The 18,842-nt window shown below is 39.9% G+C and overlaps 1 protein-coding gene across 5 annotated transcripts in view; it reads left to right on the top strand.

The window, feature by feature from the left end:
• SORT1 (sortilin 1) overlaps window positions 1-18,842 on the top strand; it is an 89,627-nt gene that overhangs the window by 17,436 nt on the left and 53,349 nt on the right. For 4 of the 5 annotated variants that reach the window (XM_073999923.1, XM_073999926.1, XM_005542475.5 and 1 more), the window contains 2 exons: window positions 11,294-11,353; window positions 13,403-13,476. In XM_073999923.1, coding sequence (XP_073856024.1) covers window positions 13,445-13,476 — 32 coding nt within the window. In that variant the 5' untranslated portion in view covers window positions 11,294-11,353; window positions 13,403-13,444. Of the gene's footprint in view, window positions 1-11,293; window positions 11,354-13,402; window positions 13,477-14,968; window positions 14,993-18,842 lie in introns of those variants that run through there. The other variant, XM_065548554.2, reaches the window with a different exon arrangement.

The following is an 18,842-nucleotide window of genomic DNA, read 5'->3' on the forward strand; positions in this document are numbered from 1 at the left end:
GGATGTTTTCATTTTTTATTTGCATCACCAAATAGCTCTCCGGAAAAATTACAGCAATTTATGTACTCCCACCCACCATAGAAGAAGGTACTCTGGTCCCTATGCTGTCACTGGATACATTTTGTCAAGTCTTTTAATCTTTGCCAGTCTGAAAGGCAAAAATGTCATATTATTTTTCGTTTTCTTTCTTGGCTCACTGCAGCCTCTACCTCCTGGGCTCAAGCCACCCTCCCATCTCAGCCTCCTGAGTAGCTGGGACTACAGGTGCACACCACCATACCCGGCTAATTTTTTTTAAATTTTTGGTGGAGACAGGATTTTGCCATGTTGCCCAGGCTGGTCTCAAATTCCTGGGCTTAAGTGATCCTTCCGCCTTAGCTTCCCAAAGCGCTGGGATTACAGGTGTGAGGCACTGCACCAGCCTGTTTTTGTTTGTTGTTTTTTGTTTTTTGTTTTTTTAGAGATTAAATAGCTTTTCATATGTATATTGGCCATTTCTTTGTCCTTCTATGAATTGGGTGCTCATGTTCTTTGCCTGTTTTCCAAAAACCTGTTTGAGGTTTTGACCTGTTTCTTATTGATTTGAAAACCTTTGTATATTAATATTTTATCATGTTACAAATAATTTTGTATTAATTGAAACCCTTTTATATTAATTGAAACCCTTTCTACATTAATATTTTGTCATGTTAGAAATAATTTTCCCCAGTTTTTTTCAGCTTTCTCTTTGGTGTTTTGCAATTTAAACTTTTTACATAGTCAAAATAAATCCTTAAATATTGGTTCTGATTTTTATAGCATTTTTGTAAAAGTCTTCCCATTCCAAGGTTATAAAAATATTCACTTATACTTCTGGTATCGTTTTTTGACCCAGAGTCTCACTCTGTCACCCAGGCTGGAGTACAGTGGTGCCATCACAGATCACTACAGCCTCGAACTCCCAGGCTCAAGCAATCCTCCCACCTCAACCTTCTGAGTAGCTGGGACCACAAACGCATGCTGTGCCACCACACCTGGCTATTGTTTTTTGTTTGTTTGTTTTCTTTTTTGGTAGAGACAGGGTCTCACTATGTTGCCCAAGCTGGTCTCAAACTCCTGGGCTCAAGCAATCCACCCACCTTGGCCTCCCAAAGTGCTAGGATTACAGGCGTGAGCCACTGTGCCTGGCCATTTCTAGTATTTTTATAATTTACTTTTTTTACATTTAAATCTTCTCCCTATATGGAATTTATTTAGGCATTTTAAGGGAGTTATGAATTCAGCTTTTTATTTTTTATTTTTCCAAATAGCCAGTTTTTCCAGTGTTCTTATACCACTAACTTGAAGTGCTAGCTTTATCATGTGCTAAAAGAAACCTCATCCATTCCTGGATCTGTTTTGCTCTATTGATTTGTCTATTCCTGCGCCAGTAACTCTGTCATGGGATTAATAAATTTTTCCAAAAGTGGCAATAATTTCATGCTCATCTGCTCCTGGTAGAATCAAGCTGACATTTTACCCAACTACTCTTAAACTTCTTGGCTTCTGTGCTTCCTCTCCTGGGGTAGGATTAGGTCATCTGAATTACAGTATTTGCTCTGGGCTCCTCAGGGTACTGGCTTTTGGACTGTTGAGCAGAGAAACAACATATTTACATAGTTTTCCTTAATTTTGACCTGTTTCTAGATCATACATTTAGCTGACTCCTTAGCAATATGTAGTGACCAGATCATGTTCTCTTTGTGCCAAATGAAGCTTGTCCAACTCACAGCCCGCGGGCCACATGTGGCCCAGGGTGGCTTTGAATGCGACCCAATACAAATCCATAAACTTTCTTAAAACGTTATGAGATTTTTTTGTATGATTTCTTTTTAAGCTCATTAGCTATTGTTAGTGTTAGTGTATTTTATGTGTGGCCCAAGACGATTCTTCTGCCAGTGTGGCCCGGGGAAGCCAAAAGATTGGACACCCTTGTGCTAAATAATCTGTCTCTTAGGCATGCTACATTAAAGCAACACAGCTTTTTTTTTTGAGATGGAATTTCACTTTGTCGCCCAGGCCAGAGTGCAGTGGCGCAACCTTGGCTCACTGCAACCTCTGCCTCCTGGGTTCAAGCAATTCTTCTGCCTCGGCCTCCTGAGTAGCTGGGCCTACAGGTGCGTGCCACCAGGCCCGGCTAATTTTTGTATTTTTGGTAGAGATGGAGTTTCACTGTATTGGTCAGGCTAGTCTTGAACTCCTGACCTGAGGTGATCCACCCGCCTCGTCCTCCCAAGGTGCTGAGATTACAGGTGTGAGCCATCATGCCTGGCCTACGGCTGTTGTTTACCAGAAACAAAACATGCTTCAACTCTCCCCACACTCTCCATTTGAATCATTTATACAACTAACACATAATATCTTTATATATATATATAAAGTGCTTTATATGCTATATATAAATATTAATTTATATTAATATAATATAACAACATGACAAAATATTAATATATATGCTATATGTATATAAAGTGCTATATATATGCTATATATATATAAAGTGCTATATATATATAAAATATTCACTCTACCTTCTGTTGGATGGACTCTGCAACATAGTACTAGATGTTTTTGTATGATTCATTATTTTAATATTATAGAACATTCTTTGGTAATATTGTGTCAGAGGTTTTGGGTTTTCCCTTCTTATAGGAATTATTCTGCCTTTCAGTTCTTTCTAGCAACAAAGCCTTTATCCTCTGTTCATATTTCTTTTATTCTTCTTACTTTGCCTTGATTAGAGCAATTGAACCATAACTTATTGACTCATTATTTTCAGCTGTATATATCGTCAGACACCATTCTTGTCTAAGTGATCCAGTGGCTTCTCTCAGCTTTCTTTGGTCTTTCAAGCCAGGAGTACTATTTCTAAAATGTCTTCTTAAAGATATTTCCTTTTCTTCATTTTTATTTTCCTTCTATTTCAACCTTAACTTTTTTTTTTTTTTTTTTGAGATGCGGATCACGAGGTCGGGAGATCGAGACCATCCTGGCTAACACAGTGAAACCCCGTCTCTACTAAAAAAAAAAAAAAAAAAAAAAAAAATACAACCTTAACTTTCTTTATTCTGACCTTGAGATTCTTCTTATTATTATTATTTAAATATAGACAGGTTCTCTCTCTGTTGTCCAGACTAGAATACAGTGGCATGATCATAGCTTACTGCAACCTCGAATTCCTGAGCTCAAGTGATCCTCCTACTTCAGCTCCTGAGTAGCTAGAACTACAGGTGTGCACCACCATGCTTGGCTGATTTTTAAATTTTTTGTAGAGATGGGGGTCACTATATTGCCCAGGCTGGTCTTGAACTTGTGGACTCAAGTGACCCTCCCACCTCAGCCTCCCAGTGTGCTGGGATTACAGGCATAAACCACCATACTCAGCCTGAAATTCTTTTTTTATTTTAACAAGTCTTAATAGCATTTACTGTATACTCAGCATTTTACTAGAGGGTGATATTAATAGATTTTATTTGTGTTCTTTGAAAATTTTCAAGATACTTGCATGTTATCTTCCTGTATGTTCTACCTGCACTGCTGCCTTCTCTCATTGCCTTGCTCTTGCTTATATCTGCCTCCCAACTCTGTAAACTCTGCTTAAATCTCAGTATTCATACCTTTATTTTTTCACTTGAAATTTGAATTTCTCTTCTATATAGACTACCCCTGCTCAATGCCTCTAAACACTTAGATGTGTTCAGGGCATCTTTACCAATGTTTAGCTACATGAAGCTAATGGTAACTACAATGGGAAGGAGAGGAGTAAGGTCACCATCATGTGTGAACAGCTAAGAACACATGCCAGTGTATAACAGTGTCTTGGCTGGCTGGAAGAGCATAGGAATAACTCTATTCAGCCATTATTTACTGAGACAGCAGTAACCGTGTTAGAAGGAAGATTACACACACTTCCGTGTTAGAAGGAAGATCAATAATGTTAGTTCGGGACAAACAGCTGTCGTGAATTTAAAAAAAAAATACTAAGAAAAAGAAAGAACGTTAGTAGCAGGAGTTTGTGAATAGACTTTTATGAAAATGTTTGTGGAGCATCTAGTATGTATAAGACCTTGTTCTAGGCCTGATGGGTAATACCAAATTATAGTGTCTGCCATTAAGAAGTTATAGCATAATTTGAGAGGAAGACAAATATGTAAATAGTTCTACATGTATAGTTTACGTGTATGTATAGTTTACATTTATATATATATATAAATAGTTATAGTACAAGGAGTGTCTGTAAATGCTGTGAGGGTAATACTTAGGAAGAGGAGATCACTTTGAGCTGTGATAATTACAAACCAGAATGGTTTGTTTTGCAGTGAAAAATGGGACTTTGGCTGTCTTTCAGATCTTTTGCACTGGTATAGTCCGTCCCTGGTGGCTGTCAAAAAGAAACACCCACCGTAGAATGCTGAGGAGCGATGGACAAGTGCGGAAACACAGAACTTTTCCTTTTTGAAACGTGCGGTTTTTTTTCAACTTTTAGATTTAGGGGTATATGTGCAGGTTTGTTACCTGGGTATATCATGTGATGCTGGAATACAAATGCTTCCATCACTCAGGTAGTGAACATAGCACCCAACGGTTAGTTTTTCAATACTCACCTCTGTCCCTCCTCTAATAATCCCGTTTCTATTGCTGCCATCTTTATAGTCCGTGAGTACCCAGTGTTTACCTCCCATTATAAGTGAGAGCATGTAGTATTTGGTTTTCTGTTTTGCTTAGCGTAATGGCCTCCATCTGCATCCATGTTGCTGCAAGGGACAGGCATTCGTTTTATGGCTCCATAGTATTACATGGTGTATATAGACCATATTTTCTTTATCCAGTCCACTGCTGATGGGCTCCTAGGTTGATTCCATGTCTTTGCTATTGTCAGTAGAGCGATAATTAACATAGTGCATGTGTCTTTTTGGTAGAATGATTTGTTTTCTTTTGGATATATACCCAGTAACGGGATTGCTGGGTCAGATCATAGTTCTCTTTTAAGTTCTCTGAGAAATCTCCAAATCGCTTTTCACGGTGGCTGAACATTCCCTCCAACAGTATATAATCATTCCCTTTTCTCCACAGCCTCACCAGTATCTGGGTTTTTTTTTTTTTTTTGATGTTTTAATAGTCACTCTTTCTAGTATGAGATGGTATCTCATTGTGAAACCTGCATTTTTGAAAAATAGTTTCACTTGCTATAGAATTACAGCTTGACTGTTTTTTACCCAGTACTTTAAATATGTTACTCCACTGTCTGGCTTGTATTGTAGGAAAAGTCTGCTATCATTCTTTGTTTCTCTGTATGTAATGTCATCTTTTTTGTGGATGCTTTTAAGATTTTTCTCTATTGCTGATTTTAGATTATTTGACTATGATATGATGTGCTTTGGTGTATTTTTCACCATGTTTCTTGAGCTTCGGGTTTCTGAGCTTCTTGGATCTCTGGGTTTATCCTTTTCATCACATTTGGGGAAATTTTGGCTATTATATCTTAACTTTTTTTTCTGTCTCCAGCCCAGCCTCCTCTAGATGCCCTGATTGCATATATAATCAGCTGCCTGAAGTGGTTCTACTTCAAAAAGAATGACAGAGCCATCGCTGGGCTATAGAACAACTTCAAGAACATTTGTAGAAACTAGAACATTTTCTAAATTGATGGCTCTGTTCGTTTTTTGTCTTTCCTTATCTCTGTGTTTCACTTTGGATAGTTTCTGTTGGGATGGCTTCAGGTTCACACTCATCTCTTCTACAGTGTCTAATCTCCCGTTCAGCCTGTCCAGTGTTTGTTTTGTTTGTTTATTTGTTTGTTTTTGAGACGGAGTCTCACTCTGTCGTTCAGGTGGAGTTCAGTGGTGCAATCTCGGCTTAATACAGCCTCCACCTCCCAGGTTCAAGCAATTCTCCTGCCTCAGCCTTGTGAGTAGCTGGGACTACAGGTGTATGTCACCACACCTGGCTAGTTTTTGTATTTTTAGTAGAGGCAAGTTTTCACTATGTTGGCAAGGCTGGTCTCGAACTTCTGAACTCAGGTGATCTGCCCACCTCAGCCTCCCAAAGTGCTGGGATTACAGGTATGAGCCACAGCGCCCTATCCAGTATACTTTTCATCTCAAACATTGTAATTCTCATTTCTACAAGTCTAATTTAAGTCTTTTTTTTTTTTTTTTTGAAAGTGTTTCACTCTTGTTACCCAAGCTGGAGTGCAGTGGTGCAGTCTCTGCTCACTGCAACCTCTGCCTTCTGGGTTCAAGTGATTCTCCTCCCTCAGCCTCCTGAGTAGCTGGGATTACAGGTGCCCACCACCACACCTGGCTAATTTTTAGTATTTTAGTAATTTTCGTATTTTTAGTAGAGATGGGATCTCACCATGTTGGCCAGGCTGGTCTTGAACTTCTGACCTCAAGTGATCTGCCCACTTTGGCCTGCCAAAATGCTGGGATTATAGGCATGAGCCACCGCGCCTGACCTGATTTAAGTCTTTCAAAAATTTTTTTTCTTTAACATTCTCAATCCATTCTCTAATTTCTTGTGGAGTACAGTTATAACTGTTTCAGTGTCCTTATCTACTAATTATCTTTGTTATTTCTGAGTCAGTTTGATTTTTCTCTTCATTATGGGTCCTGATTTCTTCTTTGCGTGCCTGGTTATGTTTTTTTTTTTTTTTTTTTTTGAGACGGAGTCTCGCTCTGTCGCCCAGGCTGGAGTGCAGTGGTGCGATCTCAGCTCACTGCAAGCTCCGCCTCCCGGGTTCACGCCATTCTCCTGCCTCAGCCTCTCAAGTAGCTGGGACTACAGGCGCCCGCCACCACACCCGGCTAATTTTTTTTGTATTTTAGTAGAGACGGGGTTTCACTGTGCTAGCCAGGATGGTCTCGATCTCCTGACCTCGTAATCCGCCCGTCTTGGCCTCCCAAAGTGCTGGGATTACAGGCGTGAGCCACCGGGCCCGGCGCCTCGTTATTTTTAAAAATTTATTTTAAGAGACAGGGTCTTGCTCTGTTGCTCAGGCTGGAGTGCAGTGGTATAATCATAGCTCACTGTAGCCTCAAACTCCTGGGCTCAAGAGATCCTTCTGCCTCAGCCTCCCAAGTAGCGAGGGCTAACAAGCATGTGTAACCATGCCTAGCTGATTTTTTAAAAATTGTTTTTGTGGAAATGGGGATCTTGCTACATTGCCCAAGCTAGCTTCGAACTCCTGGCCTCAAGTGATCCTCCCACCTCGGCTTCCCAAAGGGCAGGGATTATAGACATGAGCTACTGCACCTACCCACCTGATGATTTTTCAGTTGGATATTGTGAGTTTTTGCTTGTTGGATGCTAGATATTTTTGTATTCTTATAAATATTCTTGAACTTTGTTCTGGAACACTGATTACTTGGAAACAGTTTGATCCTTTTGGGTCTTGCTTTTAAGCTTTTTTTAGGCGGGACCAGCACAGCATTAAGTCTGGGGTTATTTTTCCTTACCACAGAGGTAAATGTTTCTGAGTACTCTACCCAATTTCCTTGAAATACAAGGTTTCCTATTATGGTTGCTGGGAACAAGGATTATTCCTGTTCCTGTGTGAGGTCTGAATATTGTTCTCTGCCATCCTTTCAGGTAATTATTTCCCTGGCCTCAGGTAGTTTCCTCACATGCGTGTGCTGTTCGGTGTTCAGCGGAAGACTTGGTGGGGTGGCAGGGGAGGCCCACTGCTCAGATCTCCAGAAATTTTTTTCTTTGTAAGTCTTTCTGCTCTAATCTTCTGCCCTGTGAACCTCTTTGGCCTCCCCAGACAATCAGCTTCCTCTCTTCAGTTTAGGGAGAACTCTGGGCTCTGCCTGGGTGCCCCTCCCCTGTACTGTGCCTGAAATTCTCTCCAGGCAGTAAGCCAGTAAGCTGTAGGGTACTCTCGTTCAGTTCCTTTTCTTTCAGGAATCGTCGTCCTTTGTGCCTGGTGTTCAATATCTTGGAAACAGTGATTTCATATATTCTGTGTGTGTGTTTGTTTGAGATAGAGTCTTACCCTGTCACACAGACTGGAGTGCAATGGCGCGATCTTGGCTGACTGCAGCCTCCGCCTCTTGGGTTCAAGCAATTCTCTGCCTCAGCCTCCCAAGTGGCTGGGATTACAGGTGTGCTGCCGCGCCTGGCTAATTTTTTGTATCTTTAGTAGAGACGGGGTTTCACTCGAACCCCTGACCTCATGATCCACCTGTGTCAACCTCCCAAAGTGCTGGGATTACAGGCATCAGCCACCGCGCCCAGCCTATTCTGTGTGTGTGGTTTTTTGTTTTGTTTTTTTTTTTTTTTTATTAGCTATTTCCCGTAGAAAGGTAAATGTGATCCCTGTCACTCTATCTTGACCAGAAGCAGAAGTCCACTCTGAAATGAACTTTTACATTTCATACCCATGTCTGTCATGGGGAAGTTAAGTGGGCCTGGCCTTCTCTTTTTACTTCATCATCCTCTTTTTCAGAACTTCATAAGTAGTTCTTCAAGAATTTAATATTTATTGTGTGTGCCCACTGTGCACTGTGCTGTGTGTTAGCTGCTGAAATGTATAGGCTTGATTCCTTTACCAGATGGACCTCAGGTCTAGTGGGGAGGACAGGCAAGGTTCTTGTGGCTACAATTAAAAGTGCTGTAATACATATTTTGAAAGATCTAAGATGCCACTGCAGTGTAGAATGACATGTATGTTGTCTTAAATATTAGAAATGATTCTGGATTAGGATTGATGGCTTTGTGCTGACTTGTGAATTCTGTCTCCTAACCATGACCAGGTTGTCCGCCCTTACCTGGACATCCATATTTTTTCTCCCATTGAAAGGCCAGGATTGAATCTGTACTCTTGGGTCCCTAGTTCTCCTGGATTTACGCCTTTCCATATGACCTTTTCTTTCTGCTTAACCTTTGGGCCTGCTGTAACATCTCATTTCATTTTTCTTTTTGAACTTTCACCAGTGTAAGAATGTTAGAGACTGAAATATTAAAAAATTAGTTGCATTTGCTATAGGTAGATGAGTTTTTCAGTGAGTTTGCCCATTTTCAAAAGCAAATCTTCACTGGTTATTTGGAGCGGATGGGAAGGAAGCTTAAGGGTAGTAGAAAAATCACAGTTTTGCTACATTTCCAAAGGAACTCTTTGGATGATGAATGAGGTCCATTACCATTTCAGTTGTTTCAGTGAAGCTGAGAGTTGCCAGTGACACGTGATAATCCTCGTTCTATAGTTGAGCAATAGGAAAATGTGGGTAATGCCAGTCTGCATTGACTGGGTCAGCTGTGTAGAGCATTGCCTGAAAAGTAAAAGTTGCAGTCCTGATTGGCTCAAGACTGATATCTTACAGCCTGATGAAGACAACCACTAATTCCAGTGCCATAATTGATGGGCTTTTTCTTTTCTCTTAGTCAGTTATGACAAGGACCTTCCTTGGAAAGATAACCTATGTTTAGATGACTGTGATCTTAGCCCTTGTGATCTGCCTGGTGCTTGTGGTAGCTCTGGATGTTCCTGTTTTTCCTGAAGGACCTCATTGATGTCAGTTCAGACATTATGCTCACTCAAGAGAATGTGTGGTTTTGCTATGTGTGAAATATCGTATAAGACACACTGCTGTGTCACTTTTAAGCTTCCGGTTTCAGAAGCTCTAGCAGCCCTACTTTTTCTCAGATGCCTGGCAAGCCTGCATATCTGAATAACCCTTCTGTCCTGCAGAGGCTGTGAGAAGCTCTGCCGAGCATTTGAGAGTTAACCATTATTTACGGAGCAAGACCTGCGTGAGGCACTGATTGTACTAACTTACAGAAATTGTGTGAGAGATTCTTTTGACATCAAAGGTACTTATGGTCCAGAGGGGAAATCACATAGGTGAATTAATTCAGAAGCCCGTTCAAGACTACAAGAGAAAATTCCAAGATAAACAAAACAGTTCATGTTTTGAGTTCTGTTTCTTTAGATTTCTATGTTGGGATTGGTGGCTTGAGTGACCGAGTAGCTGACATCCCAACCATTTTTAGACATGTTCTATTTTGAGGTTGAGTTTGTGGTTTGGGAAGGATGTGTAATCATTTTCAACAAATGCTTACTGAGTGTGCAAAGTATTCCTGTGGTAGGCACAGGGAGTACCAAGAAATATAAAGTTACATTCCCTGGCTTCTAAGGAGCTTCTCATATATGGGAGGGCAAGGCATGTTTAAGATTTTAAAATCTTAGTAAGATTATAAGTCTTAAGAAAAAAGCATAATCATCAACAATTATTAGAAATATATACTGAACTATTAAACTGTCTAAGAAATGGGGCTTGGGTGGTGAACATGTGGCCTGGAAAAGAGAAGGATCTTCACTTTTTGCTATATAGATTCTATATAGTATGTAATTTCTATATGGTTTGAAATTTTTGCCAAGTGCAGTTATTGCCTCTTTGGTTTTTTTTTTTAATCAGTTACAAAAATGATAGAGAACAGAAGATTGTATTAATACATATAATATTAACCTTGAGTATATCTCTATGTGGTAGGATTGTGAATGACTTATTTTTATTATACCTTGTTATAATTGTCTACATCTCTTTTAATGAATATATATTATTGTATAAGTAGAGAAAGGAAGTATTTAAAAAACAAATCCAAAACCACCTACAATGATGATTATAACTATATTTTAACATGCTTACTATATTTTGAGTATAATATACCAGTTTTCCCTTTTTTACCTCCTTACTTTCACTGCAACTCTAGTGAGGTTGTTTTATTATTATCATTATTACTATGGTTATTAAATAAAAAGGTGAAACAAAGACATTTGCTTCTTGCTTCTGCCCCTTGTCATTTTGAGTGAGCTAGCCTAGAAGTAAAAGGAATCCAGTTATGAACTTCTCAGCTATACTGTAAAGGATGCCCAGAAAAATTTAAATTATGCTGATTTGGTTACAATTACGCCTGCCAGTGTGGGCTATGATCTCTTGTTTTAAAGCGTCCTAAAAATACTTTGCTATACCTTTATATTTAGTTCTGTTGGAGAAAGCAATTAGATTATCCCATCTCCCCATCTGGTGCAGTAAAGAAAACTCATCTGCTTGGCTTACTTTGTGTAAAAGAGAATTTAAATTTCCAGGTTATTTGTGATTCATATTAAGTAGTTAAATCCCATCTCTCCCAAATTTTGTACTGGGAATCCATATCCCCTTTATAATTATTAACTTAATTACTCTGAACAGTAATAAAGTTCAGATATTTAAAGAAGCCAAAGATTGAAGGAGAGTAGCTGTCATTTCTAAATTAATTTTTTTTCCCCTTATAGCATGTGTTTGATGATCTCAGAGGCTCAGTATCCTTGTCCTGGGTTGGAGATAGCACTGGGGTAAGTCATATTTTGAGTCTGTTATTTCAACCCAGCAAGAAGATGACAACAGATTTCGGGGGCGGTTAAGCACCTAGTATCATTTCTTCCTGAAACTGTCTTTAGCCTCAATCACAGGAAATGTTTGCAAGACAGACTTTCAGGAAGTTGTAGTTGTGTTGGTTTTGCTTTAGAACTGGGAACATCTTTTTTTAGGGTGCGGTAGGGACGGAGTTTCACTCTTGTTGCCCAGGCTGGAGTGCAATGGCGCGATCTTGGCTCACTGCAACCTCCGCCTCCCAGGTTCAAGCGATTGTCCTGCCTCAACTTCCCAAGGAGCTGGGATTACAGGCACCCACCACCATACACAGCTAATTTTTTGTATTTTTAGTGGAGATGGGGTTTCACCATGTTGGGCAGGCTGGTCTCGAACTCCTGACATCAGGTGATCCACATGCCTCAGCCTCCCAAAGTGCTGGGATTACAGGTATGAACCACTGCGCCTGGCCGGGAACGTCTTCTGATCACCTTCTTCCACAGTAGGAAGATGGACACCTTTTCAGTCCTTGGTGGCTGCTTAGCATCAAGATGAGCAAGAAGAAAGAGGGAAGAGAGTGCTCTGTATTGAGAAGGGAAGCTCACAATACTTGGAAAAACCCCTATATAGAAACAGAAAATGTCCATTAAAAACATCCTGGCACTTTTCCTCCAAACTGTATTGTTCCTGTGTCCTTTCCCACAGGTGTGTTGAGGGACTGTGGTGCCCATGGGCTCATGGTTGTTCATCTGTTGTCCTTGCCCCTACCACAAAGGAGGTACTGTCAGGATTGGGGGACTGGAAGGAGGATCAGTCAGTTCCTTATCCCTCCTGATATACAGCTGGGCTTCCACTAGGAGGGCATGCTGAAGATACATTGGCCTCTGGTCTTAAATCAGGACTTGTTGCCTGGCTGTCTTAATATCCTGCTTGAACAAGAGCAGAGGCAACATCTCCTGCCTCCTGGTATTCCATAATGCATGTGTCATTTCATTGAGGCACATGATAATTATATTAGAAGCCTAAAGAAATAAAATATTGGTGCTGAAAAGCAAATTGTAAATTTCTTATTTTGATTAATTTTTAAACTTCTAGTAGAATTTCTTTAAGCATAGCTCAGCTTTTTCTAGAATTTGAGTTGTACCCTAATTTCCATGATTTACCCTTTTATCTTAGATAGTTGGTATCTCCAAGATTTCTTTTTTTCTTTTTTTTTTTTTTGAGACAGAGTCTCGCTCTGTCACCCAGGCTGGAGTGCAGTGGTGCTATCTTGGCTCACAGCAACGTCCGCCTCCCAGGTTCAGGCAATTCTCATGCCTCAGCCTCCCAAGAAGCTGGAACTACAGGCGTGTACCATCATGCCCAGCTAATTTTTGTGTTTTAAGTAGAGACAGGGTTTCACCATGTTAGCCAGGCTGGTCTCGAACTCCTGACCTTAAGTGATCTGCCCACCTCAGCCTCCCAAAGTGCTGTGATTACAGGCATGGGCCACGGTGCCCAGCCATCTTCAAGATTTCTCATATGGCTTTCTGAGACTCCCTAGACTCTTGTAGTAATCCATCCAGAATCATTTCCTCATGCATAGTTTTTGGTAGATAAAGTACTGAAAAAATGAATTTCATGAAGAACCAACAACAAGGAGAAGAAAAAGACAAGACAGACATGACACAGTGACCTCTAGGAGAACACCCACGCTATTCTAGCTTCTATAAGGAGAAAATGGAGAGGGTGCTTGCCTGAGAGTATCTTACAATAGTATGGATACAAAATAGTTAAAGCCTTCTTTTATTTTAATGTGTATTTGAGTAGTCAGCCTCACTGCTTCAATGGAGGCGATGGGGATCAACCCAACAAAATGAGCTGAGGACTTTCTCATCATTCTCAGCCCTAGTACCTAGATCTTTCTAGACTTTGGGGAGTACTACAAAGTAGGGATATCAAAAGTCTTTTAGGTGTTGGCTTAATCTTGAACACATATCAGCATGTGATTGGAGTATCTTTTTGATTTATGGAATGCTTTTTTCTCTCTCCAGGTCATTCTAGTCTTGACTACCTTCCATGTACCACTGGTAATTATGACTTTCGGACAGTCCAAGCTATATCGAAGGTGAGATCAATAACACGCGTTGGAGCATTTGACTAAGTAACATACTGAGAATGTAGATTCTCCCTTTTCTAGACATGATGGCGTGTAACAGTTGATGTAAAAGATCTTCTAGCCATCTTAAGTTTTCACCAGACTGTCACACTTAGCACATGTTGTTGTTGTTGTTTTGAGACAGGGTCTCACTCTGTCTCCCAGGCTGGAGTGCAGTGGCGTCATCTTGGCTCACTGTAACCTCCGCCTCCCAGGCTCAAGCCATCCTCCCACTTCAGCCTCCCAAGTAGCCAGGACTGCAGGCACACGCCACCACGCCCGGCTAATTTTTTGTATTTTTTGTAGAGATGGGGTTTCCCCATGTTGCCTAAGCTTGTACCGAGCTCCTGGGCTCGAGTGATCTGCCTGCCTCAGCCTCCAAAAGTGTTGGGATTACAGGCGGGAGCCACTGTGCTCAGCCCCCAGCACACTTTTTAACGTCTACTTTTTTTTTTTTTTTTTTTGAGACAGGGTGTGGCTCTGTCACTCAGGCTGGAGAGCAGTGGCGCAAACACGGCTCATTGCAACCTCTCCCTCCCAGGTTCAAGCCATCCTCCCACCTCAGCCTCCCAAGTAGCTGGGATTACAGGCATGTACCTCCATGCCTGGGTAATTTTTGTATTTTGGATAGACAGGGTTTCACCATGTTGCCCAGGCTGGTATTGAGCGCCTGGGCTCAATCTATCTGCCTACCTCGGCTTCCCAAAGTGCTGGGATTACAAGTGTGAGCCACAGTGCCTGGCCTTAACATCTAATTAGCAACTGAAAGAAGTATGAAAAGGGACCTGGTTCCAAAGAGGTTGGTTTGACCTGACTGAGGGGCAGAACAATAAAGGAAGATGAAGAAAGAGTCTATAGTGCTGTGTGTTTGTGTTCATTTATATGGATATTTATTTGTGGGAAGGTAGTATGGAGTTTAAAAAGTCTTTCTATTAAGTTTGAGCACAAAATGGTTTTTTATATTCCTGAAGTAAAAATCTTCATTGTACTTTCCCAGCAAATATTATTTATACAGCATTTTGAGGCCTAAGCAGATTATTTTTACGTAAGAAGGAGGCTGTCAGGTCAGACCTACCAAAATGCTTTGTAGTGTTCACACTGGTGATAATGATGGTAACTTGTGTTCTGGAACCACAACCTATACTGTGACATTGGTGAAGTTTTAGAGTTGTCTTCTCAAAGGTATGACTTGATTAAAAAGTAGGTTCCGTTCCTTAACAGTAAGATCAAGACCAACTAATTCCTAGAGATTGCTGAATGATTGTGTCTTCTCAATCATTTATGTCTGTCTCATTTTCCCCTAGGGACCTAAAGAAATAATGACCTCCCAGCAGATGATATAGAAACTACCCTAGGGTCAGGGTATCTCCCAGGAGTCATGGTACTTTCTCAAGGTTCTTTATTTGACTGCTGTTCTTGGCCCAAGTGGGAGTGAACCCACGTTCAAGCTCTGAAATGGATTAGCCTAACCTCTCTTCCCCATGAGGTATGAACTTTGACTACGTCTCCTGGGCATGGAGCCAGAAGTCTCTGCCCTTCAGTACATTGATGTTGTCCCAGAGAGGCAACAAATACCTTTAGGCCAACAAGGAATTGCTATCTTAGAACTACAGTGCAAATTCCATGAAGGCAAGGTTCTTGACTAACTGGGTTCCCCAGAATCTAGCCAAATGCCTAACATGTAGTAGGTAGGCAGTAAATAATAATCAAATAAATGAATGAATGTCTTGGCTTCTTTATAATTTTTTTGGATGGATAATTAAAATTTTTTTTGATACAGGATCGAATATATTTTAGAGTCTTGGTGCTAGAAAGAGCTATAATAGGTGACTTTGTTTATTCAATCAGAACAGTAGTTGAACCATTTTAGATGAAAAGCATCCTATTTGGGGAGAGAAAAATGCGTTTTAAAATGTGTAACTTTGCTTCAGTAACTCTTTCCAGTGTTTAAGAATGTTTGCTCTCATAAATTCCCCTCCTCACAATTGCCCATTCCCCAGCTGGGCATGGTGTCGCACATCTGTGGTCCCAGCTACTTGGGAGACTGAGTTAGGAGCATCTCTTGGGTCCTGGAGGTTGAGGCTGCAGTAGCTATGGTCACATCACTGCACTCCAGCCTGGGTGAGAGAGCGATACCCTTTCTCAAAAAAATAAAGTATCTCCTCATGATAGTTTTTCTTACCAACCTGTGTTTCATTATAAAAGCAGTATAATCATATTATAGGACATTTGAAAATTTTAAAGGAAAGAAAAAAGTTCATACAGCCAAGTGTAATCTTAATTCATTTGTCATTTATTATCTTGACCTTCCCCTTTAATGTTGTATCATATAGTTGTAGAGTATTGGGAGGCAACGTGGAATAGCAAAATGTTGCCAAGCTTTGTTGGCAAGTAGGCTTAGGATTGAATCACAGCACTGTCATTGCAAACAGAATGAACTTGGGAAAGTCATTTAACCTCCTAAGTCTTTTTTATCATCTGTAAAAGGACAATAATAATGCCCACCTCAGAGCTGTTGTGAGGTATGCTCTGCAGTGCCTGGCATGGAGGAATAGCTTGGGTGCTGTTAGCTGCTGCCATGCCAATGACCAGGGATGGCATGTAGCCAGCAGGTACTGGCATTGCTGTACCAGTTGTTAAAATGAATTTGAAGCCTTCCACACCAGTTGCTAAAAAGTGATTGCCTGCCCCCAGATGCCTCCACATCTTCTACAAATGCACACTGTACCCCCTAGCCCCTGCCAACATGCAAATGTTACTAACACCTGGCATTATGACCTACATCCATGCTGATTGGTCAGTACTCATACCTTAACTCTGCTAGTAACCCCTCATTTTTTTAGATTGACATAATTTATCATTGTTCCATTGGACAGTTAGCTTGTAGCTGTTTTTTTCACTAATGCTACTGTGATAAATATCATACACATTTGTGTGATAGGCGATGTTTATTTCCAATTCACTTTTGAGTAGCAAAGGAAAACCTCCGCTCTGATGGATGTCAGCATGTTTTAAAGGCTGTTTGTTAAATGCCTCTTTCTCCAGATTGAATTATTTTCTATACCTAATGCCTCAACAACTTAAGACAATCGAAACCAAAACGAGAACTGATACTGCCATGTCACTGTTTAAATACCACCACCATCAGACTCAGCCTTTTTTCAGCCTGTTTTTGTGTAGTCTTGTGAAAAACCCCGCTTTCCTGACATATACTTTACTAGAGTGCAATTCTATTTGTTTCTGATATAGTATAATATTACCAGGGTAACATTTTTTTCATATTACCCAGCAGTTTTTTGTTTCTTTTTTTTTTTTTTTTAACCACATTGACTTTGAATATTAATTATCTCTTCCTTACCACAAAGTGGCAACTGACTCTGTACCTGCTCCCAGAGTTTAGGCAGAAACTGTAAATATGCCTTGTTGCCTTTCTAACTGGGCTGGCCTGGCCTAAAGTGACTGGCCAACCAAGTCAACCATGTTGAACATGCCAACCAAGAGGCAACTGTTGTTTCCGAAATGAGAAAGTGAAAGACACAGTTTGATCAAAATGGGTCTTGAGTATGTTGAAGTTGCCCAATTACCACTAAAAGCCCACTAAACCCACTCTGAGGACTTTTCTGTTTTTCACAGCATTGATGATTTTATTATTCATTAGACTATCTTTGCGTACTAAATCTTATATGGTTAAAGGTTCATTTGGATTTCAAAAAACAGCAAATCACATGCCATCTGCTCTGTGTATTACAGCATGAAGTCTCACAAGAATAGAAGGAGGTTGTCCCTGTTGATATGCAGAGTTAGAGGGAGTATACTTCTGTCTTTAAGCTGTGAAAAAGAATTATTGAAGGATTTGGGAGATTATATATATGTATATGTACACAAATATATGTGTGTGTATACATATGTTTGTGTGTACATGTATACACACACATATACGTATTTTCCATTTAAAGGAACCGTGTTTATATAGTATTAATTTTGATTTTCTTATAAGGAATATTAGTTTGTATAATGGATTATAAAGTTTGTTTGTCTCGCACATATGAAGTTGAAGAAATAAACTAGCTACAATTAAGATGATAATTTGATTTTTGGTGACTAACAGGTATTTTCCATCTTTTTGTTTTATGATGTCTTAAGTCCAGCTTTTCATTGTATAATTTACTTAGTGAAGCAAATGTAGGCATTGTTCTACACCAATATTGTATACCTAATTATTAATATCACAAAGACTGCTGGGCTATTTTATTTCTGGTTTTAATTTCCTATTGAGAGTTGCTCAAATTTTGGGAATCAATAGGGAAATCTATAAGAGGTTTTGCATTAAAATATATTACATAGTCAATGTAAGTTTTTCAGGATGTTACTTGAGTTTTTGTTGTTGTTGTTGTTGAGATGGAGTCTCGCTCTGTTGCCCAGGCTGGAGTGCAGTGGTGCAGTCTCGGCTCACTGCAAGCTCCACCTCCCGGGTTCATGCCATTCTCCTGCCTCAGCCTCCCAAGTAGCTAGGACTACAGGCGCCTGCCACCATGCCCATCTAATTTTTTTTTTAATTTTTAGTAGAGACGGGGTTTCACTGTGTTAGCCAGGATGGTCTTGATCTCCTGACCTCATGATCCGCCCACCTCGGCCTCCCAAAGTGCTGGGATTGAGATTTTTAAAAAAGGATAACTTAAAGGTATACAATGCAAAGTGCTGCTAGTGCAGTAAACCAGCGTCTTCAAGGCATCTTGTGTAACAACCTTTTTTATGATATGCTGAGTTCAGTTTTCGCTGCAGTAGATTGTTAACAATGACTGCATATTTCAGTTACAAGGTTGGCATAAATTCCATTTACAACATATATTTTCTTGCTTTTTTTTTTTTTAAAGAAAAAGTATACTAAAATGTGATGCTGGCATTTTACCTTTAATACAACTTCACTTTTATACACGTCAAGTTGTCAATCAGAGTAAGATGAAGACCCCCAAATACATATTCATGTTCCTTCTGATTAAAAGTTCTGTGATTTTATTTACAATATCTTACTCTCTTTATTTTCCCACTTGTAGTTTCAAAATTTCTACAGAAAACGTGTATCCTTTCCCAATAATGATAAAATACAAAATATTTAAATAAAAACACAAGGTAATATCAGGTAGTGGGGAAAAAAGAGACTGAAATATTGGGAATTAAGTTTATTATGAATTCAAATCTTGCCAGTTTTACCCAGCAGTAGTTTCAGGTCCATGATTCTTTTGATACATTTTAATAAACTACATTCTCCCTATTGATCTTTTACCTGGAAATCTCAGTACAGTTGGTTGTCATTATTAGTGATAGTTATGTTCTGT

Source organism: Macaca fascicularis, chromosome 1 (assembly GCF_037993035.2).
Source record: "Macaca fascicularis isolate 582-1 chromosome 1, T2T-MFA8v1.1".
Classification (NCBI taxonomy): domain Eukaryota; kingdom Metazoa; phylum Chordata; class Mammalia; order Primates; family Cercopithecidae; genus Macaca; species Macaca fascicularis.